The sequence below is a fragment of the Episyrphus balteatus genome, chromosome 2 (assembly GCF_945859705.1).
Source record: "Episyrphus balteatus chromosome 2, idEpiBalt1.1, whole genome shotgun sequence".
NCBI classification, from domain to species: domain Eukaryota; kingdom Metazoa; phylum Arthropoda; class Insecta; order Diptera; family Syrphidae; genus Episyrphus; species Episyrphus balteatus.
The window spans coordinates 23,853,379-23,880,642 of NC_079135.1; the positions used below are offsets into that span (position 1 = coordinate 23,853,379).

The 27,264-nt window shown below is 27.7% G+C and overlaps 2 protein-coding genes across 3 annotated transcripts in view; one reads left to right on the forward strand and one right to left on the reverse strand.

The window, feature by feature from the left end:
- The window catches only part of LOC129910824 (prominin-like protein), a 168,808-nt gene that overhangs the window by 113,387 nt on the left and 28,157 nt on the right, over positions 1 to 27,264 (reverse strand). The window lies entirely within an intron of this gene.
- Positions 11,405 to 12,762, forward strand: LOC129910826 (uncharacterized). Of its 2 annotated transcripts, XR_008771555.1 has the most exons (3): positions 11,405 to 12,043; positions 12,099 to 12,313; positions 12,368 to 12,762. XR_008771555.1 is itself a non-coding variant. In XM_055988399.1 (2 exons), exons 1-2 carry the CDS (start codon positions 11,423 to 11,425, stop codon positions 12,623 to 12,625), a joined length of 1,149 nt encoding a protein of 382 aa, XP_055844374.1. In that variant the 5' UTR covers positions 11,405 to 11,422; the 3' UTR covers positions 12,626 to 12,762. The 2 variants fall into 2 exon arrangements, 1 of the variants encoding a protein (XP_055844374.1); XM_055988399.1 differs by having other exon boundaries at positions 11,405 to 12,313.

Consider the following 27,264-nt stretch of genomic DNA (forward strand, 5'->3'; position numbering starts at 1 on the left):
AAAACTGCAAAAGAAAAATAAAACTTTATAATTTGCATTCCAAGAAAATTTCTCCACTCAGTTGGTGGAATAGAATCAAATTCGACATTAGTTTCGAATTGTTTTCAAAAGGGACTATATATGACTTTCAGAACAAATATTTTCGTTGTTCAATTTAGCAGAGATCTAAAAAAAAAAAAGTAGTAGGGACTAAAGCAACATTATTACATTAGGTGATATTTATTTAGAATGCCAAATTGTGCCCCAAATTATTTTCTTCATTTATGTAGAAACTGGTTTTCTTCTCAAACTTTTGAACTTTCAAACTTTACATGAGCAAAGAGTACTAAAAGAACGTCTTAAATTTGGCTACAGATAGTAACGTAAACATACTCATTCCAACTGGAGAGGAATTGAAATCGCTTACGGAAGAAAATAAAAACAGACTACCTATATAGTACCTACATAGTACAATAACTTTGAAAGTAATTAAAGTATTGAATGGAATCCATGCCCTAAAAAGTCTTCACTAATGGTTCATTTCTTCTTTTTCGTTGTGACTTTTCTTAAGAAACAATTTTTTTTTAAATTAAATTTTCATAAACACCGCTTACAATTCAAGATATAAAGAAAAAGGTCATGAAACTGAAATAATTGTTCAGAAAATTATTCATAGAAGTCAACTCTTTTTATTATTTTAAAGAAAAAAATGTTCCACATACGCCCCAGTGACCATTAACGTTTTAACTTTGCAAATTCATACGAAGTTTGCTATTGTCGCCGTTACATAATCTTTTTTATCAAAAAACAAAACCGACTTCCATGCATCAAAACTGGGTTTTTCTAATTGTTATTATGGCTATAACCACATTGCAGCCACCAGCTTTCCAATACAAAAAGAATTATCAAAATTGATTCACTCTGTCCAAAGTTATGCGGTAACAAACATAAAAAAAAAATACAGACGAATTGAATACCTCCTTCTTTTTGGATTTCGGTAAAAAATTAAAACAATTGGAATTTATTGAAAAACTGATAAAACAACAAATATAAAATGCGATTTTCTTATCAAAATTTAATACAAAATGAAAAAAATTAAGGAGTTAAAAATAAAACTAAAAAAAAAATAATATGACATATTTTTACAATGGATTTTACATATCTAATTATTCAATCCTACTACGTTATGCAATTTAAATTAATTAACTCAAAACCAGGGTTTTAAAAAATATTTTTTAAAATGCATTATTTGTCTTCCATTAAAAACTTGAAAAAAATATTTATTGCAAAATAAGTTTGTATTGAAAAAAAAAAATATTTGTTGCAACTGAAAAATATTTGCATTAAAAAAAAAATTTATTGCAACTAAAAATATTTTTAATTAAAAAAAAAATGTTATTCCAACGGAAAAATATTTGCATTGAAAATAAAAAAATGTATTGCAATACAAATATTTTGCATTAAAAAAAAAAAATTATGCAAATAAAAGATTTTCTGCATTGGAAAAAAAATTCAATGCAAAACGTGTGCATTAAATATTTTTTTTTTATTATTCGTCGAATTTCTTAAAATTTTGACTATGTAGTTGACATAGCTAATGTATGTACATATAGCCAAAATTGTAAGAAATTCGACGAATATTAAAAAAAAAAAAATATTTGATGCATTTAAATCGTGTTGCGAAATTACCCGCAGTTGCAGCTGGGTCATGTGCAATTTTGGGTCGATTTTTCACTCGCACAGTTGGCTTGTTGGGTTATGAGTGGGTTCTTGTTGTTGTTGTTGTTGTTGTAGAATTGGGTTGAAATGATGGAGATGTCAAGGCCGTTTCGTTATCTTTGTTAGAAGGAAATGAGGAAATTTTCCATTTTATATGAATGTCGCATTGATTTTTTTTTTTTTTTTTCAATGCAGAAATTTTTTTATTTGCAATAAAATTTTTATTTTCAAAATATTTTTCAGTTGCAAAAAACATTTTTTTAATTCAATTTTTTTTTTTAGTTTGCAACAAAAGTTTTTTTAAGGCAAATATTTTTCAGTTGTAGGATTTTTTTTAAATGCAAAAACAGTAAAAAAAAAAACAAAAATGTATAAAATGAAACAGCATACACATTGCTCCAAAAATGATGTTACAGTTGCCGTATTGAATTGAAAATTGAAGAGTACGAATTTGGCAAATTAAAATTCCAAACTGATTTTCAGGATTTTTTTTTAAATTTAATATTCTTATCAGAGGTAACATTTAAATTGTTATTCAAAAGTTTTTCTCTCACCACACCAAAAAAAAAAAATAACAAAACCAAGTACGTGCAACCAAATTTGGTATATTTTTTATTTTCAATTTTCTCCAACAAAAAAAAATTTTTCTTTCTTTTCTTGAAAGTGAAAGAATAGCAAAAGAAGAAAAAAAAAGATGTAAACAACATAGAACAAATAATGTAAATAGACACGTACCTACTTTTTCATACATATTTAAATAAACCCATCACCCTTCTTCCTTCCTTTCTAACTCAAAAAATAGGAAAAAAAAATAAACAAAAATCCTTAAGAGTCCAGCTGCCTTAAGGTGTTTTTTTTTTTTTTTCATAAATTACACCAGGATATTTGTTTTGTCGTCCTGGGTGCAATCATTTTTACGTTTATACCTTTGCTTCTTAGGTATCCATAGTTGACCTCTATATTTGTTTATTTCCTCGTCCCATTTTGTGTCTCAAGTTGATGTTTTTATTTTTATTTATACTGTCCTCGTCTATCTTCGGAAGTATATCTAAACAAAACGGATGCCATCACGAGTTTTGTTGGTATACGAGTATATTTTAACCTGACTTGATATTTCATCGATTCCAGGAAAAGAAGAACAACGACTAGGACCTACAATTCTACCCACCCCCACCCACTACATTGAAAGTGTAGAGATACATTGATGTCCTATTTTGAGCTGGATTTTATCTTACCCGCAGCAGAAGCAGTATCATCTATTTTTGTTGTGTCGTAAAACAGCTAGGTGGCCCCCAATGCGCATGTTTGGTGTAGAGAAGAACACCCTGTAATTACCTAGCATCCATGTTTTGTACTTCGAAGAACTTTTCGTATATGAATTTCTCTAGCTATGTGTTTGTGTCTATGCGTGTTGTTTGTATTTCATGCAAGTAGCTACTTCTCTTAGTTTGTTTGTTCTCATTTCGCTCCCCAGGGAGCTGAGGATATTTGTTTTATTGTTTCAGTTGCATCCAAGAATATTGTTTTACTGCTACTTATAGCTTAAAATAACAGCGGGCGCGTTTGTATAAAACAAATTTAGTAAAAGGATACCTCGCATTTTTATGAAATAATCGCGTGTCCACCATTTTCAACAAAACGTAAATCAAAATTATATGACCATTTAAATCGTGTTGCGAAATTACCCGCAGTTGCAGCTGGGTCATGTGCAATTTTGGGTCGATTTTTCACTCGCACAGTTGGCTGGTTGGGTTATGAGTGGGTTTTTGTTGTTGTTGTTGTTGTAGAACTGGGTTGAAATGATGGAGATGTCAAGGCCGTTTCGTTATCTTTGTTAGAAGCATACAACACAGATGATGCTTTGCGCTAAGTGAAAGAACCCGCAGCGATATATTTTCTCATTGCATTGCACTTAAATTATAGAAGAGTCCTAATTAGAAGGAAATGAGGAAATTTTCCATTTTATATGAATACAGTCAATTCCGATTATTTGAGAGAGATTTTTCTTTCAAAGAAAGTCGAAGAAAAATATTCAAATGGGCAATTCCATGGTAACTCACGTTACATTCACAAAAATTTCCAACACATAAATAATTTTTTTTTTTTTCAATTTTAATGTAAATTGATACGAAATTACTATCCATGAATGGAGCATAACTATTACTTTCATAATTAACTAAAAAAATTGTCTTTATTTTTAACATTTGCTTGGGAAAAATAAAAGTTTGATGGTAACTCACGTTACAAAAATCGGACACGAATTTTAAGAGTCCGACAGTATGAAGTTTTTATGTGAAATTAAGAATCCTAATTTGTTCTCAATGAAGATTCCATACATACAAAATTACAAGCTTTTAATATGAGCGACAAAACCAAACATTTTTTCAATATTTCGAGGAAAAATTCTAAAATATTTAGGTAACTCACGTTACATTATTTTGGTAACTCATGTTACCTGCGATTTGTGGTTCCAAAAGTAAAGAAAAGATGCATTTTCACTCAAGTTTTTTTTAAATCGAATAGTGTGTAACGAAGCTTGCTTAAATGTTAACTTATTTTAGCACTCACGAGGGGATATTTTCATCGTCACTATTAGACTCATCATATTTTCAGTTTGCTTGTTTTTCCGTCATTTTCATGTGATATTCTTCTGTTGTTGGCAAGCTTATGCTATAAAAATGCTTTAAGATTATTAAACTCCCTGAATTTTATGTCTTTTCATAAGGGAATACAACAAAGAATCTTTTCTTTCAACTTGCATAAAGAGTTGCCGTTTGTAAATAGTAATTTGCTAATAAAAAAAGTAAAAAAGACTGCATAATTTGTTCAACATTCGTGTCCACTTTTTCATGGAATTACCCAAATATTGAAACAAATTTAAATTAAAAAACAATTAACAATTTAAGAAATACAAAAAAAAATAGATTAAAACAAAATAAAGATTAATAAAAAAATATAAAATAATAACAAATTACAAACAAACAAATAAAAATTGAAAGTATTAAATATAAAAATAAATTAAAAAAAAAAAAAAAAAAATAAAGAATACGAAAAATTAAAAATTAAATTGTTTTATCAGTATTTTTTTATTTAAAAAAAATTGATCAAAATAAAAAATAAATAAAGAATTAGAAATTGAAAAATTAAAATATTAAAATTTATCTTAATTTACCTAATTAAAATTTTTTTTTTGTTTTTTATTTTAAAAATAGGTCAAAATAAAAATACATAAATAAAATTAAAAAAAAAAATAACAAACAGCAAATAAATAAAAATTGAAAATATTAAATAAAAATTTAAAAAATTAAGAATTAAAAAATAAAAAAAAGTGATGAATAGAAAAATGAAAAAAATTAAATAAGAAGCATGAAATTTTTTTGTCTTATCTATCAATTATTTTTATTTAAAAAAACACATATTTTTTAAATCTTAGAATTTCGGTGATTAATTTGATAATATTGTTGTTATTTTAAAGATAGAATTTCTTTTAAGAATAGGAATGAAATTGTAGTTTCAATTAAACGGAATCAATTATTTCTTCGTGTTCGTTGTTCATATATGTATATAATTTTAACCGAAAGTCCGGAGCCGACATTAACAAAAAAAAAAAATGTATGTAACGCTGAAAAATAGAAGAAAACCTTGAAGCACTATTTTTTTTTCTTTTAATGATTTCGCGCTGTTAAGAAAAATTCTTTTATTTGTCTTTTTTTTTCTTATTTAACATGTTCAAACACATATATGAGTTGAACTAAAGGAAAAATGAAAGAAATGCAGGACTTTACTGCATATATACATTTTTTATATTGAATCCCAAAAGATATAAGGGAAGCTTTTGTATGCAAGTTCTTTGAATGATGTATGGATAGTTTTTTCCTTTTTTCTTTTATTTTACATCTTTTTCTACTTTGTATATGAAGACATAGAGGATTTTTTACTTATTTAAAATGGTAAAAAAAATATTTTACGATTGAATGATTCTTTTCATTTTGAATGAATTGAATGGCATATTACATAAGATGGTATGTTAGTTATTATGGAAACAAAAAATAAATGATATTTTTTAAGAAACTTTGTATATTATACATTTTTGTAAGTCAAAAATTGAAATATAATGGTATAAAGTTTTTTTTGTTGGAATTTATTTAGAAATCATAGTGAAATTTCAATCATGACAGTGTATTTATATAATATGTTTCAATTTGGTAATGTAAGAATTTTTAATACACTCGTGTTCAAAATAAACGTACACCCTTTTTATTTTACAGAAAAAAATAATTAAGTTATGTCTCAGTATTTCCGTTCAAAATCTCTACAATTGCCTTGCTCTAAGAAACACCCTTTTATGGAAAATTATTGAATGGCTTCCATAGATTTCCGACTCCTATCTCAATGCAAAATTGTTAATATTTTTCAATCCGTTATCTACCATTTCATAAACTGGTTGTTTATAGCAAATTTATGTTTCCTTCAGCCAAAAAAACACTCTTTTACCTAAATGTTTTTTTTTTTATTTCGATGAAAAAAATTGTACGCTTATACTAAAGTTTTTAAACTTAGGTACTATACGAGTCAGTGGTTTTTTTTTTTCGGACTTATTATAAAGCTTACTCCCTCCTCAGAAAAAAATACCCTTTCATCCAAAATTATTATATATGAAGTCTCTTTATTCTGACTTTCAATCCCAAATATAAAGTTATTTCGAAATTTATTAGGGTACCAAATTATTTTTTTTTTTTTTTTTTTTTCAATAAAAAAAAAACAGTCTTTGAACGATAATATCCTTAAAGACAATTAAGATTCTTGGTTCCAATTTCAAACGTGAAATATTTAATTGCTGAATTGCAATGGGGTTCCACTACTTTTAATTAATTTTTGAAATAAACCAACATTTTCTCTACACCTTAAAGACTTATTTTATTCAGAATTCCCATGACAAAAACAACATTTTTAATGAAGCTCGTAAGGGTTATATGAGTTTTGGGGCTTATAGCGGAATTTTCTTATTGCCCAAAAAAAAAAAAAAAAATCCTTTCACCTAAAATATTTTTAAAGAACGATAAGATTCTTGTTTTCTGTCGTAAATTAAACATTTTTATCAAATTTCGTTGGGGTATCGATTTTGTATGCCATCGATTCATCGATTCTTAAAAAAAAAAACACCCTTTCACCAAGATTACTTATTAGATTCTAAGGATTCTTCGTATTTATACCTACATAAGAAATTATTTTCACCAAGATTTAAAAAATAAACAATATTAATGAAAGCTGTTATGAAACCTTACCCACACAGACCTGAAATCCGAAAAAAAAAACACCTTTTGAGCAAAAATATATTTTTGAAACTTAATGGATTATGCTTCATCTTAAACCTTCATCCCGAATTATATCATTGGATCATATTTAATCATGAGACTCGGTTATATTTCACCTACTGTTGTGAAAACAGAAGCACCCTTGCCTTAAATCGACAATAACTTTTCTTAGAAAAATCGTATTTCTGTGATTTTGATGTCATTAGATTAGTGTGATTATATTCCACTAAATATTTTTTTGTTTTACTGTTTTCTGACCTTAACCTCCTTCCTCGAAAAAAAAACCTTAAAACTAATTTTTTTATAAGCTCTTTTGATCTTTGATTCTTATTCAGGAAGGGAAATATTTGTTTTTCCTATTTTATACTGTACTAAAATGAATTTCTCAAAAAATCGGCATTCAAAAACCAAAACAATATTTTGCGAGCCCTTAAATAAAAATGCCAAAGTTCAAAATTCCAGATGAACATCTTAAAAAAGCTATTAATAATGCCGATTTACAAAACACCATCAAAGATTTAGAGGAAACTTCCCAAATTACCAAAAAAAATCAAGTCTAACTCATTAACATAAGGCATGATCACGTAAATGACGTAGAATCAACTAACTGTGTCAGAAAAAAAAAACTTTGTTGACATTTTTATGTTCAAAGTTCAATTTTTGTTTGCAACCACTTCTCTTTTAACCTTTTTATTCTTCCCCTTCTTCAAAATTTTGTTTATGTATAATGAATTGATTTATCGTTGTTCATAAATTAATTTTGAAATAAATTGTTTTAACTTTTCATTGAACTTCAAACAATATTTATGGTATACCTTTGACATTTGCTATACACCGTGCTTACTTATTAAATTAAGAAAAAATTACCTTCACCATAACAAAAAAAAAATTCAAAAACAAAACCTCAAATTGGCATTTGAACTGAACTCCTATTGAAATATTGTTTTCTAATAATATTCACTTGGGTGAATATTATACAACAATATGAGTATGTTTGTGTGATGGGGAGTTGCTGCTCCATTTAAAATATTGATTTTTTCTCACTCATCTATATGCTTCATAATATAATTTCATTGAAATTTACATTTCAATAAATACAAAAGGGAGCAACACCAGACGGTTCCACCGAAAGCCCTCTTCTATAACCATGCCCATCATCATCATAATCATCACCGCAATAGATTCTCCCTTATAGCAGGCAACCTTAAAACAAAATTCAATCAATCGATTTAAAGCAAACAATATTAAATGATACACAGACTTATATTTATAAATAAATATGTTAAATATATTTGAGTGCAGGAAGAGTGAACTCTCTCTTTCTCTCGCATCCCTTTGTTGCGACGAGCGATGATGTTTATATTCAACTATCACGGAATAATCATGTTATCTTCTCATTTCTGAAAATATGTTTGCATTTGCATACGTATATTTGTATATGATATCAAGCTGAAAGGCTTTACAATTATTATATAGTACAATGCGGTTTATTTGATTAGATTTCAAAAAAAAAGTCCTCAAATTTTATAAAAACTTAATTAATTCTTTTTTAAATTAAATTTATTCATTTGCAAACCAATTTTATCCTTTTGCATATCAAATTCACCTTTTGTGCATACAAACAAATTTTCTATATTATTTTTAATGAATAATGTGAGTTTTAGGGCAAGATATACAAAAAAAAAAAATATTTTATTACAAAAGGTGAATTTGATTTGCAAAAGGATAAATTTAATTTGTAAGGATATTGTTTTTCCACTCTGAGAAATGGATACGAACCAAAAATCATAGTTTTCCTAGCCTCCGTTTAGGAGATATTCAAAAAACAATATTTTTACTGAAAATTTCAAAGTGCTCTAGAATACCCAAAAGTTATTGCTTTTTTTTTCAAAAATTTAAATTCAATTTTGGGGATCTTAGGAGATTTTTTATAAACTTTAAATTATTAATTCTTTTTTTAATGAAATATATTTATTTGCAAACCAATTTCATCCTTTTGCAAATCAAATTCACCTCCTGTGTATACAAACAAATTTTCCATATTATTTTTAATGAAATAAAAAAAAAAAAAACATCAAACAATGTGATTTAGGGCAAGAAATACAAAAAAAAAATATGTATTTTTTAATACTTAAGATGAATTTGATTTGCAAAAGGATTAATTTTATTTGTAAAAGGGAGAACTTGATGTGAAAACCTGTAAACAAATGCATTCAGGTGGGCCTAATCACTGTAACCGCATTGTTTAACGCGTATGAACTTCCTGTGGGATCTTTAGTTTTAATGAACATATATGATGGAAAACTCAATTCATGCATCCAACATGGTGTCAAAAAAAAAAATTGCAAAAAAAAATGAGATAAACTTTTAGAAGATACAAACACACAACTGGAGTTGCACTCTGTTTCACATATACACATTTGAATTTTGAATCCTTTAATTTTGTCTTTTTTCTTCATCATGAATAACTGGATGAAAGCAAAGATTATGCATACTACACAACATACCTACAAATAAACTCGTATATCCTTATTTTTATAATTTGTGATGCATATATATTGCACTTAGTGCGAAGAGTAGTTTCCGGAATAACACGATACAAGAGTTTTCTACTTGTTTCAACAAAATAAAAAAAAAATAATTTCCAACAAACTGTAGACGTACTTGTATTTATATAAAAAAAAAACATAGATTTAGGTTTGAGTGCTTGAATTGAAAAGAATTACTAAAGGTTCGCTAAGCTATTTTGCAAGTTGGCGTTAAATCCTTTTGTTTAAATATACTTTACACCTTTTAAAAAAAGAAGAATTTTTTTGTTTAATTTTATAATTTTTTTTGTTCAAAGCAAAAGTTGTAGTAAATTAAGGACATTCTTGCAAGGTTCCACATTTTGTACTTTTAACAAAGTACAATTGTTTACTTTTTTTCTTAACCGGCCAATGAATTTTTGTTTTTAAATGTCGATTTTTAATTTCTTTCTAATGGCATTTCTACAATTTTTTTTTAGGTTTGAAAATTCCTTATCATACAAGAAATTAAATGACATTCTTTGTTGGGAGGGCAGAACTATTTAAAGAGATGTGTTTGAAACATTAAACTAAATATTTAATTATTATTTTTTATTAAATTCATTAAAATCTTTTATGAATTTTTAAAAACCTTTAATATTCCAAACATCAAATGATGTACAACGTACAACCCAGTCGTGGCTCGTGCATATTATTTTTTGTCTCGAATGCGAAAACAAAATACGCTTAGCTATTTCGAAACGGAAAATAAAAATTAAGTGTCAACTCTGCACAACAATTTTAAGCTACATCTTTATAACCTAAGAAGGACATTCTTATATTATAACAGTATAAGAAATAACACTTGTATAACTTTCTTTTTTTTTCTACGCATAGAAACCTTACCGAAGCTTTACCGAAATTGAAATGTAATTTCTCTAATTCTTCATTGAAGCTGAAATGTTAATTCACAATGAACAAATTACCATTGATTTGCAGCAACTCGCCCTTAAAGTACCCAACTTTCAAATGGGATACAAAAATGATAGTGAGTCACTTCTGTTTTTTCTAGTATTTCTTTTCTATTCTCTGTTGATGACAATGCCATTATATATTTTATTTTCCATTGCGTTTAGTAAATACATAATCGTTAATTTTTAATTGGTAAATTACTAAGAAATTAAATTTGTTTTAAAAACCCATTTATAAACCTTTTAATATTTTGTATTGTTTCTAAAAGTTATGAACTTTAATAAGTCATTTAAACTTTTTGAACAATTTATTTGCAATCAGCAAAGGTTACCTTTTAGCCTATACTCAAAAACTAAGTTCCTTCTTTTTCACAAAACATTAGTTACTTAATGTATTTTGTTCAAATCAGTCAAAAATATAAGCACTTTGATGAATAAATTCAAAGTATTTTTTCTTTTATTTCACTTTCTTGTGGTACCTGTTAATTCTCAAAATTCGGTCCTAACTGAACTTATTGAAAGGGTTCATTCCGAAAGTGATTCAGCTATAATATACTTTATTAAATTTGATACCAATTTTTTAAGTGACTTTTTGAGAAAACATCCTTCAGTACCAGTGTCGATATTTAATGAACTTGACGGAAAAAATTACAAAAACGTCACCAACGTTATCTTAGTAGTTCAAGGTTTTAACAATTCGTCGTTTCATAATGACCGACTTTTGGAAGTTCTGATTGAAAAAATTCAAGTCCGAAAATTTGTCATCATTTCATCTGATAACATTCTTAACCTTCAGCAACATTTCAAGTTCTTTGTGCAGAAGAAATTTACAAGGATTCTTGGACAGTGTGACAATGTTTCATATGCATTCTTTCCTTATGCTGATAATAAAATCATAAAACTGAAGAAACAAGACATTCTTCCGCAACCAATGAAAAATTTAAATGGCTTTAGCTTTCGTACAATCATTCAAAAGGATATTCCTCGAACTTTTCCTTACACTGACAAACAAGGACAACAACAAGTTGGAGGTTCTTTTGGTCAACTTTTTGCAGCATTTCTTCGGAATCACAATGCAACTTACAGACAAGTTTTTGTTTACAATATAAATTCATCACAGTTTAACGTACCTTTATTATTCAATGCAACTTTAGAAAATCTAATTGATATCAGTTTTAATGCACATCCACAAAATGTCCTTGACTGGAGTTATCCGGCAAAGATCATTTATACGGTAATGATGGTTCCGATAAATGGCTACGTCAATCCACATGAATACTTTAAAAGACCATTTACACTATCTGCATGGATATGCATTGGATTAGCCTTAGTTTGTATAACATTGATGAAAGTTCTTTTAAATAAATGCCTTGAGAAACCGTTAGAATTTTGGCATAGCTTCAGTGATACATTTCGAGCTTTTCTGATGTTATCTTCGGAGAAATCTATTACTTTTGCTTATCGTTTGTATCTTCTGATATTTATTTTTTCTTTTATAATTGGCAATATCTATGTGATCTTTTTTACATCATTTTTAACAGCTTTTATAAAAGTAAAACAATTCAATACCATGCAAGATTTAATTGATAATAATTTTCCAATTTTAGTTTCAAATATTGATTATAAATATTTAGCTAGACCTGATGGCTATTCTAGAGATTTCACAAACTTATTTGTTCAAGTTGAACACAAGATTCTCTTTCAAGAACTTTATTCTATGAAAAATACCAGCTACGCTTTTATACTTGGTAAAGATAGAAGTGATTTTCTAATAAACATGCAAGCATCTTTGACGAAGCCTTTATTTCGAAGAGCTCAAGAGGTAATTGGTACATGCTTGATTGGTTTTATTCTACCATACAATTCACCGTTTAAGGGTATTTTAAATGATTTCGTTATGAGAGTCAAGGAAACTGGCCTAATGTTTAAATGGGATGCAGATGTCATCTATCAAGCTCCAATGGCTGGTTTTGAAATTGATATTGATCGAAGTGTTGGTGAGAAGCCGTTGCATGTTGCGTTGAATTTGCGACATTTTGAATTTGCTTGGAATTGTTTGGCTATTGGCTGGAGTGTAGCAATGTTGGTTTTTGTTGGAGAACGCTTTGGGAGAAGTTTGGCTTTTTGGAAATAAGTCTATTTGATTCCAGTAAAAATTGAACTTATTTTTATTAATTATACCTATGTACGTACTTATTTTATCAAAATATAAATAAAATGCTTGAAAGTTAGTTATTAAAAAAATAAATTTTTCGAAATTTTGTGTTTAAATTTTTTTTTTTTTTTTCAAACTAGATACTCATATTGGAAGGTTTTTATTTCTAAATTAACAAAGTTCTAAGTTTTCTAAAAGGTATCACATTTTATTGTACGAAAGGCAATTTCATATTTTTGAAGTGAAAACTTCTATAGTATCGTAGTGATTTGAAACAAGATGAAACGAAAACGCGACACGACTTTAACTTGTTATAACTTTTTTGTTTTAATAGATAGATGAATGAAATTTGTACTGTAGATAGGTAATTAAATATATTATAATTGTACAAAAATTCAATTTATTTCATATTCAAAATTCGGAGATAACGGTAAAAAGATGTTTTTTTCCAACACACGTTATATCTTTTGATCTAGTGCACATACAAACTTTAATACGCATGCTGATAACCTAACCTTTTATTTGATATATCACACATAACGTTACGTGCTCTACAAGTTACACAATCTTAAATTGAAAAAAAATTAAAAATACCTCAAAACACCTGTGGAGATCTGTTGGCGATGACCAGCTACCAGTGTAGGAAGTACCGTAAACTCAGTCTGGAAATTCGACATGGTTGACTTTAAAAAATTCTAACTTCTCTTGTAGACATCTTTGAAATAAGATTTATTCATCATTATACAAGGTGAAACAATAAGCTTTCACATGGTTTAAAATTTTGTATAGGTTGTCAAACAAAAAAATTGATTTAATAGCATGAGAACATAAAAATAAATGTTTTTTTTTTGCTTTTTTTAATGAAATTTCATCGAGTTTAAAAAATTCTAGCTCTTTTTGTAGATGTCTCATACACCTGATCGATATATATATTGAGCTAAGACAATAAGCTTTCAGATGGTGTAAAAATTTGTATAGGTTGTTAGGGAAAAAAATGGATTTAATAGCGTGAGAAGATAAAAATACGTGTTTTGTTCGCTTTTTTTGATAGAAATTTATCGAGTTCAAAAAATTCTAGCTCTTTTTGTAGATATCTCATAGACTTGATCGATATATATATTTTGAGCTAAGACAATAAGCTTTCAGATGATATAAAATTTATCTAGGTTGTCATATAAAAAACATGGATTTAAAGGTGATAGAATAAAAATAGGTAGATTTTTTCTATTTTTTTTTTTTTTTGCAAGAAAGATGATTTTTTAAGGTTTCACTTCTACCACGTGTGAATTGCACACATGATTTTTTTTTTTTTATTTTAAGTCACTTTTTTAAAGAACCTCCTCCCGCCTCAAGGGAGGCAAATTTTTTTTTTCGTTCTCTCGAGGCTACCTTCACAACAACGGCAACCCTAAAAAGTGTTAAATTTCGTTAAGGCGCAGGGTTGTCCATGTTTATGAAATAACATTTTGACTAATTTTGTCAAATTTTGTTGTTTAATCAAATAAAAATTCTTAAAATACCAAAACAAAGGGAAATAGATTGATAAAATAACTTAAGGGAATATTTAGTAAGGCATACCTGAAAATTATACATCAAAAGTGGTAAAAAAAACTTTTTTTTTTTTCATTTTCTAACGGTAATATTTCAAAAACGGGAGCTGATAGGATATTTCTGACTTCAGATTCGAACTCAGCACACCGAAAACCTATAGAAAAGTATATCATAGTCTCGGCACCAAAAACCTTGTAGACCTGTGTTATAATTGTGTATATCTACTATTCTGAAAACTCTAATTCGAAGTCAGTCCATTAGTCTTTCTTTTTTTATATATTATTCTTATTTAAAAAAAAAAGTATTTTTATGCATTTTATAACGAAGGTAAACGGAGGACTTCAGATTCTAGTTAAGCACTTTTAAAACATTCAGAAGGCAAAGAAAAAATGTTTAATTTTGTTGACCAGAATTGTACTTAGTTTTTTTTTTTTGTATTTATCTTGTGAAAATAATGATTATTTTTTCATAAAACAAAATAAAATATTGAATTTATGAGGTTATAACTAAAACAGTTTTGGATGCACAAAAAAACTTAATATACCAAAATGTAGGAAATTTAGAGCTGTTTTAATGTTATTAAAGGAACATTTTTGCTCAGAAGAACCTTAACCCAGACAAAATTATAGAAAATTATGGAATACTTTATTCTACAAAGCAAGACAAAAAAATCCATTCCAAAAAAGCATTTTTCAAAATGGTGAGCAAACCACACGTTTTTGGGACGAAAAATAAATATGTTTTTATTTGATACAAAGTGCCTCATTATATTATGAAATATCAAATTTAAAAGCTCCGTGAAGCCAGAACTGCGATCTAAAAACGATTGCCGTTTGAATTTTTGAAAAAAAAAAAAAAAATTTGTGGGGATTTTGAAATTTTCAATATATACATACACTGTGGTGTATACGTAATCTTTGTTACGAATTTTTAAAATTAGTTTTTTTTTTTAAATATCTCCTAAACGCAAGATGGACAAGCAATGATTTTTGGTTTGTAAAATTTTCTCGAGGTGGACAAACGATCTCCGTTTGAATTTTTGACAAAAAAAAAAATAATTTTTGGGGATTTTAGAAAAAAAAAATGATTTTTATATGAAAGTTGCTATTTTTAAATATCTCCTAAACGAAGGGTGGACAAACGATAATATTTGGTATGTAGAAGACGAGTTGGACAAACGTCTATGCCAAATTTTGAGCTTTTAGACGATTTTTCATTTTTCAGACTTCTTAAAAAAAAAAAAGAATTTTCTCTACATTTTTTTTTGAAGGGTGGGCAAACGAAAATTTTGGTTGGACAAGCGAATTAGACAAGTTTGGTTCAAAAATTTTGAGATGGCATTTCTGGCTTCACGAAGCTAAATTTAAATTCTTTCAAAAAATTCTCAGGTTACATTTTCAACTTTTAGCTTCCTGTATTGATTCGATTCTACGAGAAAAGAAACAGCTTCAAACATATGTCAGAATTCACTTTGACGAAGAACAAGAAGAATTAGCCATGCTAATACTTTTAGTCTCTGTACTAGATTGGTACTCACATTGGACGAGATCAAAAAATCTGAAAACTTTCACAATTCACACCATTTTAATATTTTGGTACTTCATATTTTTTGGCAAGAATTCACTTTCAATTGAAAAGACGAAATGAGAATTTGAACATTTTCGCTGTTTAATTGAGGTTACGTGGAGTCGATTAAAATTTTGAATTTTCAAAGAAGTTAATAATGTACCTTATAAATGTATGCCAATTGAAATCATCATTACTTCTTTAACCAAGTTAAATGGTAGTTACCTGTAATAAAAAAAAAGAAAATTAAGTTAGTAAAAGTTTATAATAAAAGTTTATATAATGAAATCGTGTTCGATCTACTCAACAAAAAAAATACAATTTTCTTCTTATCATCTAAAAAAGCCCATAGAGTTCTTTTTATCTCAATTTTCAAGATTAAATTGAAGAAAGAAAAAACAAACTTTATTCAAATATAAATACAACAAAATAAAAAGAATTAATGAAAAAATAAACTATGGCTATCATGAATTTAATATAAAAGTTGTAAGCATCATCCAAAATACAAAAAATGTAGTTTCACGGTATGTGGCTTAACTATAACCTACTACTTCCCTTAACTTTAATCACTTGCTGTGCTCTGTGTATTTATATATTAAACTTTCCTTCTCCCTATCTCTTTTGTATCTCTCTATTTTTTCCTTTTCTATCTATATCACATCAACTATGCTACTGGACAAAATGTCAATTTTAATTAAAAATGGAAATAAGTTTTACAATGGCGAACACGTGTAACCGGATGTGAGACTGTTTGTATGTGTGTGTATCGTAAAAAAAATCATTCGGTAGGTAAGTTGGCAAAAAAAGTTATTTTAAAGCGCCTATATATTTGTATAGTGAAGAAGATGTAAATATAATGTAGATATAGGTAGTCTGCCTGCACTCATACTGTTCTCGATTAAAGCTTTTTGTTGTTGTTGTATTCTTTAATGTGCGAAGAGAGATAGAAGATTGTATTTGTAGATACTTTTTTCGCACTTTTAATGAGATTATTCTCCCATGGGGAGTATTGACAGTTCCACTTTATTGTTTGATATGAAATTGGCCTGGTATCTACTTTCTACTGGGGCAGCATGATGTGAAATTTTTTTTTATATAATTGAGGTCACTGAGAAAAAAGGGTTTATTCTGTTCTTTTTACTTACAGTTCCTGTTATGTTGTCAAAGCAAGTTATGAATGTTCTACAGGGTTCAGTTTATTTTTTTTTCCATTACTATGAAGGAAATTAAAAATTTATGTTTCAGTTTTTAATTAATTTCATATTATACTCCTGTAATTTGGTAGAGTAGGATTTTTTTTTTGTATGAGAAAGAAAACGTTTAAGACCCATTTTGCTGAAACGAATCTTTAATATTTAGGTAGAATATAAAATCTTATTCTCTACTTTTACCTCTGCGTAAACTGTCACATAAAAGGTTTTATGTAGAACTTAAATTGTAAATTTGATACTTTAATGTGTAACAGATAGGCTCAATTTACACAAATTCGGTAAAAATTAAAATTTCACATTTTATAAACTTCTTTAAGGTTTCCATAAGGCCTTTCTCAGAATACGTTTGTGTAGAAGTTATAGCTCTGCTTAAGTTTTCTTTTAAATTATTCAAGTCGTCATAAGGAAATCTTTTAAAAGACTTTAATTGTATTTTCAATTTAGTTTTATGGAACGCTTGATATTTTCATAGGTATTGGCTAGTGATTAACTTATCGGTTTTCGTGGTAAAATCACGAGTCACCTCGGTCAAACCACGATTTTGCTGCTGAAATCAGTGATACTTTTGATAAAAATTAAAATAACATTGGCGCTATATCAAAATTATGTAGTGCTTTGGGTTTCTCTTCAAAATTAATTTCTGCTACAAAAATCACGAGTCACTCCATTAAATCAAGGGTTTTCCTGGTAAATCGAATGTCCTAGTAAAATAATTAGCTACCCCGAAAAAATCAAAAGTCGCTAAGACAAAATGACGTTTCGCCTAAGTAAAATCACTTAACTTATATTAGTATTTTAATGATTTTTTTTAACCATAATTTGCGAATGAAAGCGATTTTTTTTTAATTTTATTTAAGATATGAAAGTATATTTTAAATGACGTAAAATACAATATTTTTAAAAGTCAGCACCTTTTAGGGTCAGAGTCCCAAAAATCGAAATCCCGAAAACTCAAAATCCTTAAAATCTAAAATTCTAATAAACCCAGAATCGCGAAAACCTAAAATTCAAAATATCCAAAATTATATGAAAAATAATCTTGAGCTTAAAGGTAAGAAGTAAAGCACTAAAAAAAAAACAAAAATAATATGTACCTAATACCTTGTGAATTTGTTGTACATATTTTTTTTGGGCTAAATTTCAACCAAAGCTAATTAAAAATGATTTGCAAAAGCTTTTTTGTACGATCCAGGATTGGGAGACTGATGGTAAACCATTATTATCCGCAAGATCTTTGCGCTCATAACTTTAAATGGTTTTTTCTTTCAACGAGTGATCCACTAATTTCTATTTTTTTAGCCAATCAGGTTGAAATTATTCAATATTATTATTAACGATTTTATGGCTCTTTTTTCATCATCTTTTTTTTTTTTTGAAGGAGTCAGTTTTTTTTGTAACTGATGCCATTGCTTTAAAAATCAATAAATAGTTCCCTGAGTTTGGAAGTTTACTTTAAGGAGAATTTTATTTATGCGGAAAACAAATCATTCAGTGCTAAAATCATTTAGTGTTCGCGGTTTTGACCTTTCTGGATTTTGGGTTTTTGGGATTTTTTTTATTTTTGAGATGAATTTTCGAGGTTTTGCTTTTTCGGAATTCTAGATTTTCGAGATTCTAGATATTTGCGATTTTGTACATTAAAAAAATTAGTCTGCTCAAAGAAAAAAAAAATGTAGGTGGAGAAACATCGTTGTTGTTATTAATTGTTTTTGGAAATTGATTACCTACATAACAAAAACGATTCTAATATTTTTGTTTTAGTTTTTCTTTTAAAAGCGTGTATTAATATATTTTGTACGTGGAACTTATTCGTGCATTTAATTTTGAAGTTTATGGTTTTACTAGGTTTCGCAACAAAATGTCACGATTTTTTTTTAAGTAGGTCCCTTTGACTCAAGGTTATAAGAAAATTATAATTTAAATATTTTTCGAATTCGAAACGAAGAAAACAATTTCAAGTACCAAATATTCTTTTTACTTGCGATATAGGTACTATAGGGCAAGTTTAGGATTCGTAAAAAAAATCGAACTCGAGATAACAATTTTACATGACATTACGATGATGGAGAATGGCAATTCTGTCTGTCTGTCTGTCTGTCTGTCTGTCTGTCTGTCTGTCTGTCTGTCTGTCTGTCTGTCTGTCTGTCTGTCTGTCTGTCTGTCTGTCCGTCTGTCTCTATCTGGAGCTGCAGCCTAAACGAGTGAAGTGATTTTCTTCAAACTTGGTAGTTAGCAGTTTTTGGTGATTCCCTAGAGGGAAAATTGAAATTTTTTTTTTATGACCAAAACTAACGGTACCTGCCATATAACGGAAATAGAAAAGTTAATTTTTTTCAAAAACGGCCCTAACGATTTTGATTAAAATTTTTGTGTGTAGTACAACACATAAGAGCCAACTTTTTAAATACCTGTCATAGAACGGTTTTTTTCGTTTCTGAATATCTCGTACAACATTAACCCGATTCAAATGAAAATTTTTATACAAAAGTGTGTAAGTAAAGATAATATTAAAATTTTAGAAAATTTTCAAAAAAGGTATTTTTGGTTTTTTAAAAAATATTTCAAAAATTTTTTTTTGAAAAATCAATTTTTTGAAAACGGATTAATGAAAAATTTTGAAATTTAGTTTTAACGTGTAAATTAATTATTTCTTCAAAATGGCATCCCAACTTTTTTTTTTTGAAAAATGTTAAAAAATTTTTATATATAAAAAACTATTTTTTAAAAAAACGGCTCCTACAATTTTCGAAAAATTTTTTCTAAAAATACCTTTTTATACAAGAAATAAAATGGCATATTTGTTTTTTTTTTAAGATAATTTAAAACGGAGTTTAATTAATTATAAAAACAGATTTAATTTTTTTATACTACTTATGAAATTTCTTCAAAATATCAAATTTTTAATTTCTTGAATAAAAAGCTTTAACATTATAGTTACTTTAAGCATAAGAGCAAGTACGTGCGACCCCAGTCGTGCAATTTATTTTTTTTAATATTAAATTACATATAATAGTCAAGCGACTGGTTTTCTGATAAAAAAAAAACTGCACTCACTGTCACTATATCTTTACGTTTTCTTAGGTATAAAAGTTTACATCGTACTCATAGGTACTATTTTATATAATAATTAGCATTTTTTCTCTCCCTAGTCTTTATCAAAGTCTAATATAATAGCAGTTAACCCCTCATTAGTAGAGCTGTAGGAAACCGTATGTATTCGTTACTTAAATGCGGGTATTCACTTCAGTAACGAGTAACGAAACGTTACTGCCCAAATAATTTCGTTACTCGTATGTTTCGTTACTAGTACTGAACAAGTAACGAAACATGCGAAACGTGCGAAACATACGAAAAATACGGAACATACTAGTAACGACGATACTCCAATTCCAATACCAATTTGGATTGGATATACGAAATGCGAAACGAAAACAAAATGGTACACTGCATTTGTCGTGTGCGCATTATTTCGCATCTCGTATCGGTTCGGTATCATCATTTATGTATTTTACCATTTTGTTGTTCTGTTTTTGTGTATGTATATCAAAACGGGTAAATAAGAATTCTGTTTCTTTCTCTTTCGTACCTGTTTTTTATGGACATGTGGGAGTGAGATATGTGAAAGTGTGTTTGAGTGTAGTGTAGATACATTCCAATTAGAATACCAATTTGGATAGGTATACGAAATGTGAAACAAAAACAAAGTGTACACTGCATCTGTTGGGGCGTAGCCGTACTTGTATTCTGTTTTCTCCTTTTGTAATTAATAAAAAGAATTTTTCTTTTCCTTTGTTTGATTTGTTTAATTTATTTTATTCTTTAGTTTGATTCAAACAAATAATTACAATTTTGGTTTTATTCGTGGTTTTAAGTTTTTGTTTTTTTTTTTTTTTTGATTTCAAGTAGGTACTACTTTCTTGCTTGTGTGTGGTGAGGTGGTGTCTGACATGAGTGACGACAACTTTGAATGAGAATATGGAATGAATTTTACTGAATGAAATGATTGAATGGTTTTTTATTTTAGGTTGGCTGCAATGACAATTTTTAAGTTTGGACCGGGAGGAAACGAAACATGGGCGTGTTCGGGAATGAGGATAATTTGCGTTCCGCAATTTTCCCTAAAACTGAGTACGCTTTTTACGTATTCGTTTGCGGTTCCCCTCGGTAGCATTCTGAATTGAACAGCATTTATCGCATCTCGTATCGGTTCGATATCGGTATCATCACTTCATCACCACGACGCAACCAATCTGTTTATGGCCTTTGTGTTAATAGTTGATATTTAGCTTAAGAATGTACAAAAGTTTTTTGGTTTTTCGAAAAATTAGTTTATTATCGGTGCAAAATTTTCAACACAAAAAAAAAGCAGAGAAAACGAGGTTTGAAAATCACTCTCAATAGAAAAAATAAATGAAAAATTGTTCGACATGGTTGTATTGAAGTGTTAATATTTCGAGATCTGCGCGTTGCACTTTTGAAATAAAGGTCTCTAAAGAATTGTGATAAGATTACTGAAAGAATATAAACAAAAAATTACTCAAGTTTTGTCTAAAAATTTGGAAAAAAATCAAAAAAGTTTCCACGTTTGATTAAAAAAAAAACGAAAAAAATTCAATATAGCTACCTTTAAACTCTTATTACATGAGAATGCCGCAACTAATTTTAATGTTTATGACCTTAAAATGTAGCTTAGATTATAGAAATTGTTTTTGGTTTTTTTCAAAAAAAAAATTTTTACACCCTTATACCAATGTACGAAACATACTTAAAATACCAAACATACCAAACGTATGAAAGACATGGAATATACGAAATGTACGAAACACACGAAGCATGCGAAAGTAACGAAACATGCGAAACACCCGAAACATACGAAATATGCGAAAAATGCGAAACATACGAAAGTAACGAGTAACGATATTATTGATGCGGGTACTAGTATCAAAAGTAACGTATACATGCGGGTACTCATTTTGTCGTTACTTTTACAGCCCTACTCATTAGACATGCAACTTTAATATATAGGTAACTACTTTCTTATCAAAACTTAACACGCACTGCTGCAGTCGTCCATAAGTATGAAGTATACCTATCTAATTACAATAATTTCATCGTTCAACATGTTTCCAATAAAACTTACACTGAAAGTAGAAATACCGGTCATAAAGATCCGCATATATATTTGCATTATAAACTTCTATTTCAAAATAATGACCTAACCAACTTGGGCCATAGACCATAGTTTTCCATTACTCATTGTCGTTACCCATAGATATATTTTTATGTCTCTATAAACCTGATTTATTAAAAGAATAGAAATTTAATTCTCAGGAAGTGACTGTGACTCAAATTAAAAAAAGAAGAAAAAACTATTCTTAGAATTTTTTGCATTCGATAATACCCTCATGGGAAATCATTCTTAAACAGCTGATAACTTAAGATTGGTTTTATGATAGATTTGCATTTTTATTTTGTAATTATAGACGATTAATAGACTGACTGGTAATGTTGTTTATTTTTAAAATGCATTATTTGAAATATTCATCTGTCCCTTGACTTAACTTTTGACTGCAGCAGTCAAGAAGTAGGTACTGAAGTTAATTAGCTCAAAGCAGGTTAACTAGTGTCATCGATTTTAAAATTTTAAAGTGATAATTGTAAAAAATCATTTCTTTTAATGCATTTAATTTCCATTAGAAAAATTATTGCAATTAAAAATATTTCCATTAAAAACAAAAATTTTTCCATGAACAAAAATTTTACATTAAAAAAAATGTTTATTGCAACTAAAAAATATGTGCATTGAAAATAAAATTTTTATTGCAAATAAAAATATTTAAAAAAAATTATTGCAACTAAAAAAATTGTCTGCATTGAAAAAATAAAATCAATGCACTAAATATATTTTTTTTTATATTTGTCGAATTCGTCTATTACATTAACTATAATATCGAAATTCGACGAATATTAAAAAAAAATATTTAATGCACACATTTTGCATTGATTTTTTTTTTTTTTTTTTTTCAATGCAGAAAATTACTTATTTGCAATATTTTTTTTAATGCAAAATATTTTTATTTGCAGTAAAAATTTTATTTTCAATGCAAATACTTTTCAGTTGCAATAAAATATTTTTTTGAATGCAAATTTTTTTTTATTTGAAATAAATATTTTTTTTAATGCAAATATTTTTCAGTTGATATACAATTTTTTTTTAATGCATTTTTTTTTTTTTCAGTTGCAACAAATATTTTTTTTTAATGCAAACTTTTTTTCAATTGCAAAAAATATATTTTTTATTTCAAATGCATTTTGTTTTAATTGATATTTTTACAACTCTTATTTAAACTTTCAGTCGAATCCCTCTAAGTCGAAACTTTTCCACCATTTTTAATGAACAATTTTGCAGAAAAAATATTAAATAAATCCCTCTAACTCGAATTTCCCTCTAACTCGAACCGATTTTCGAGTTCGAGTTAGGGAGAGTCGACTGTACCTACTTATTTAGGTTAGTCCTTTTAAATAATATTGCAGTTTTAACAATTCTGTATAAACAGATTTTACTATTTCGCAACATAAAACTCCTGGTCTATAAGACTTTCCTTCACCATAATAATATGCTAACTCACCAAACAAGAATTAATATCAACATCACACAGCTGGATTGGTGGGTCGAAGATGTTACAAAGAAACTCACTCAAACTCATTGCTAACCAACTCAACCGGTTCGGTTTTGTTTTTCTTGTGAAATAAATGGCTGGCGATGACTAAGCTTCGATAAATCACCACTTCATTCCCTGTTTTGGGATTTGGGGGTTTGAATCAGATGCAGAAATGACAAAGAAATATTTTTGTTAGCTCCAAGTGAGTGGGTTTTTTTTTTTTTCAATTACACCAACTTTTTCTTTTTTGTTTTTGTCATCCATCGACAAAACAAAATTGAAAAAAAAACTTCGACAACACAATTACTTTCTAACTTGCAATCAACCAAAAAAGGTTTGAACATCATGACTCAGCTAAATTTGTATCTACAAGGAGGATAGAGGTACCTAAATATAAGATACAAATCTATAGTTCGAAAAAGTAGAACTCTTTATCGGAAATTTCACGACTTGCATGTGTGCTCGTTTGAATTTTTTTCTTTTTTTTTCACTGTTCCGTAGTGATTTAAATTGGCGATAGAATCTCATCTAGGTATAACCCTGCCCCCAAAGAACCTGCTACCTCGGCCTGCAAAATTCAAAGAAAAAAAAATTCAAAGAAAAAACAAATTCAAAGAAAAAACAAATTCAAAGAAAATCAAATAAAACACGATAAACGTGTTTCCTAGACTTTGGCTATAACTACAAAACTCCATCTAATATGTATACAGTTAAAGCTTAAACTATGAAGCAACATTGCCTTTATGATTATTTTTTTGTCGAGGACAAATTGAGCACAGAAAATAATCGCCACTATACAAATGGTTGGCTATTATAATCTCTGTAGATGAACTACACAGCATCAATTGTGGGGAAATATGAACAGATGAACACTTCTTATACAATCGAATCAATTTGTTCAGAAATTGAATTTATTATTATTATTTTTCTTATTTTCTTAAGAAAAAAAAAACGTGATTCTATGCACAAAGTTATAAAAAATATATATATATAAGAAGAACAATGCGTAGGGACACTCCAAGTCACTTGATTGATAACGAATTTTTTCGTTTGTCCACCTTTTGTGGATGTTTGACCACCCTTCAAATAAATTTTAGAGCAAATTCTTTTCATTTTTATAGAAAGTCTGAAAAATTAAAAATGGGCTTTTTGGAACCAAACCAAATGTTTTATACATTCTTGAAAAGGTCTAAATGTATTCTTTCTAAAACAGTCAAGAACTCCTAAATGAGTGAAAATTTGACGAAGCTAGATTTTTTGCAATGGATGAGAGACTAAAAAACCATTTCTTGGCCCTAAGTTCTAATTTTTTAGGTGCTACGGAATTTTTTAATACCGTTTTGTTATAGGTGTAACAAGCTCTATAAAACGTGATAGGCTTTCGCCAGCGTTTATTTTTAGTTTCACACAATTTAATCGTACCGTTGTAAAAAAAATTATATTTTGCAAAGTTTAAACGTCCATAACTTTTTTTCTTATGATTTGCACTAAAATTTTCTTTCAGATAATGAAAGCTTATAAAATGTCAAATTGAAAATAAGAAAAATGTTTTTCCTACATACTCCAGAAGTTAGAAAAAAATGCGATTTTTTATAACAAATTCAATTATTTTTAAATAATTTATTGTTTTTTGAAATTTTTTTCAGTAAATTGTTCTGTGTACAATTGGTAATGTGTATAACAAATTGTAGTATACCAAGATACAGTCATTTTAACAAATAGAAGTACAAAATTTCATTTTCTTATAACTTTTAACAAAATTGAAATTTTTCAAAAATACTTTAAAATATTATTTTTGACATATAAATTCTTCCAATATATGCCAAAAAGGTACCTATAAAATTCGAGAAGTCGGTTTTAGGTGGCCCACTTCAGAATATTTGACTCCCTACGTTTAGAAGGAGAAATTCAAAAAACAAATTTTGTACTGAAAAATTGAAAATTTCCAAAAATCAATTTTTATCAATGTTTTATATAATATTTAGTAGCATTTAGTAGTTTCGGAGGTGGACAAACGATTCCAATTGGTTTTATACGTCTATCTCAAAGTTTGAGCGTTTTAGACGATTTTTCGGACTTCATATAAAACAAATTTGCTTTAATATTGTTGCTTTAATTTTTGGGTGGACAAACATGGTCAAAAGGTGAAAAACAAAGAATTTAACAAGTTTGGTTAAAAAATTTTGAGGTTGCAGTTCTGGCTTTACGGTGCTCTTTTTTAAAAGATTGCAACGAAGCGAGAAAAAAGAAAAAGGGGTAAAACAAGGTCGATACTCCGACTTTTAAAGCTAACGTTGATATTTTTTTGCTGATTTCTTCTCGTTAATTAAATAACTCAGCTTATAAATATTTGTTTTTAATATTTCCACTTATCAAAAACATTGTTTTCCATATTTAATTCAAGTTGAAAAAAGAATATGTCATTAATCAAATGATGCAGAGTGTTTAATCTTGTTGAGATACCAAAAAATATACCTACCTCTATGATTGATGATATGTTTCATGACAGTGAGTATTTTTCTTCTTTTTTTTATTTTGTGTCATACCTGGACGTGCTTTCTTTCATCAGTCGATACAAAAATTGTTTAAGATTATCACTATGGCAAGTGGTATTTGTGTCTAAAGCTTTTTTTTTTTTCTTATTTATAACACTTAACGACCAAAATGACAAGAGGTGAAATATTTTTAGCGATAGGCATATTTCATCTTAAAATAGACAGCTTTTGACTAATTTACTGTAAAGGTGATCGATGCATTTATAAAAAAAATAAATAAATAACACGACATCGAAAAAGGAATTTCAACTTTCCTATTTTGGTTGGGGTATAAACCTTTGAGATGTGGAAAATTAAGGTCAAATGCTTTTTTTTTAAATTAGCTGTGAAATACTTGATTTATTTTAGATTTGTTTATATTTAAAAATGTAAAAAAATATTTTAAAATGGAAGCAAATAATTTGTCTTAAAAAACTCAAATTCGGGTTAGATTATTTTCTTTACCAAAAGGTTGTAAAAATGTTAGCTCTTAAAATTTATGCTAACTAAGGTCCCAACAAAGAGATATTTGATTTTGGACAAATAAATAAGAATACATTTTAATTTTAATCTTTCATACCTAATTATTGATGAAAAAAAATTCCAACATCAGGGGCGAACGCAGGGGGGTGTTTTAAATTTCAATTTAAATTTCTCTTTACGAAAACTCTTCGTATTTTGAACATTACTTCAGTTAATATGTGAGGTAAGCAGCTCTATTCTACTTAAAATATTTTCAAAGTATTAATCTTTAATTGCCTTTTTTTAATTTTTAATACATAATTGTATTTTATTTTTCTTACCACTTTTACTTTGTACTGGTTTTTCTTATTTTATTTTGTAATTATTTTTTTTTTAGTGAAGGAATGTAAATTTTTTCTTTTTTTTTATTCGAAAACAATTTATTTTCCTTATATTTTTGTTTTATATTTTTATTCGTATATGTTTTTTTTATTTTTTTAACATACATTACATATGTATTTGGTTTTTTTTTATTTTTTGTTTTTTTTTTTTTTTTTTTTTTTTTATTTTTTATTATTTTTATGTTTTTTCCTATTTTTTTTTTAAATTCATTTGTTATTTTTCTTCTTTTT

What these genes read in the sequence shown, in the direction of transcription:
- LOC129910826 (XM_055988399.1), top strand. Translation starts at nt 11,423, where the DNA reads ATGAAAAATTTAAATGGCTTTAGCTTTCGTACAATCATTCAAAAGGAT. An exon ending in TATTTCGAAGAGCTCAAGAG is followed by an intron (nt 12,314 to 12,367) that starts GTAATTGGTACA and finishes TCACCGTTTAAG; the next exon opens with GGTATTTTAAATGATTTCGT.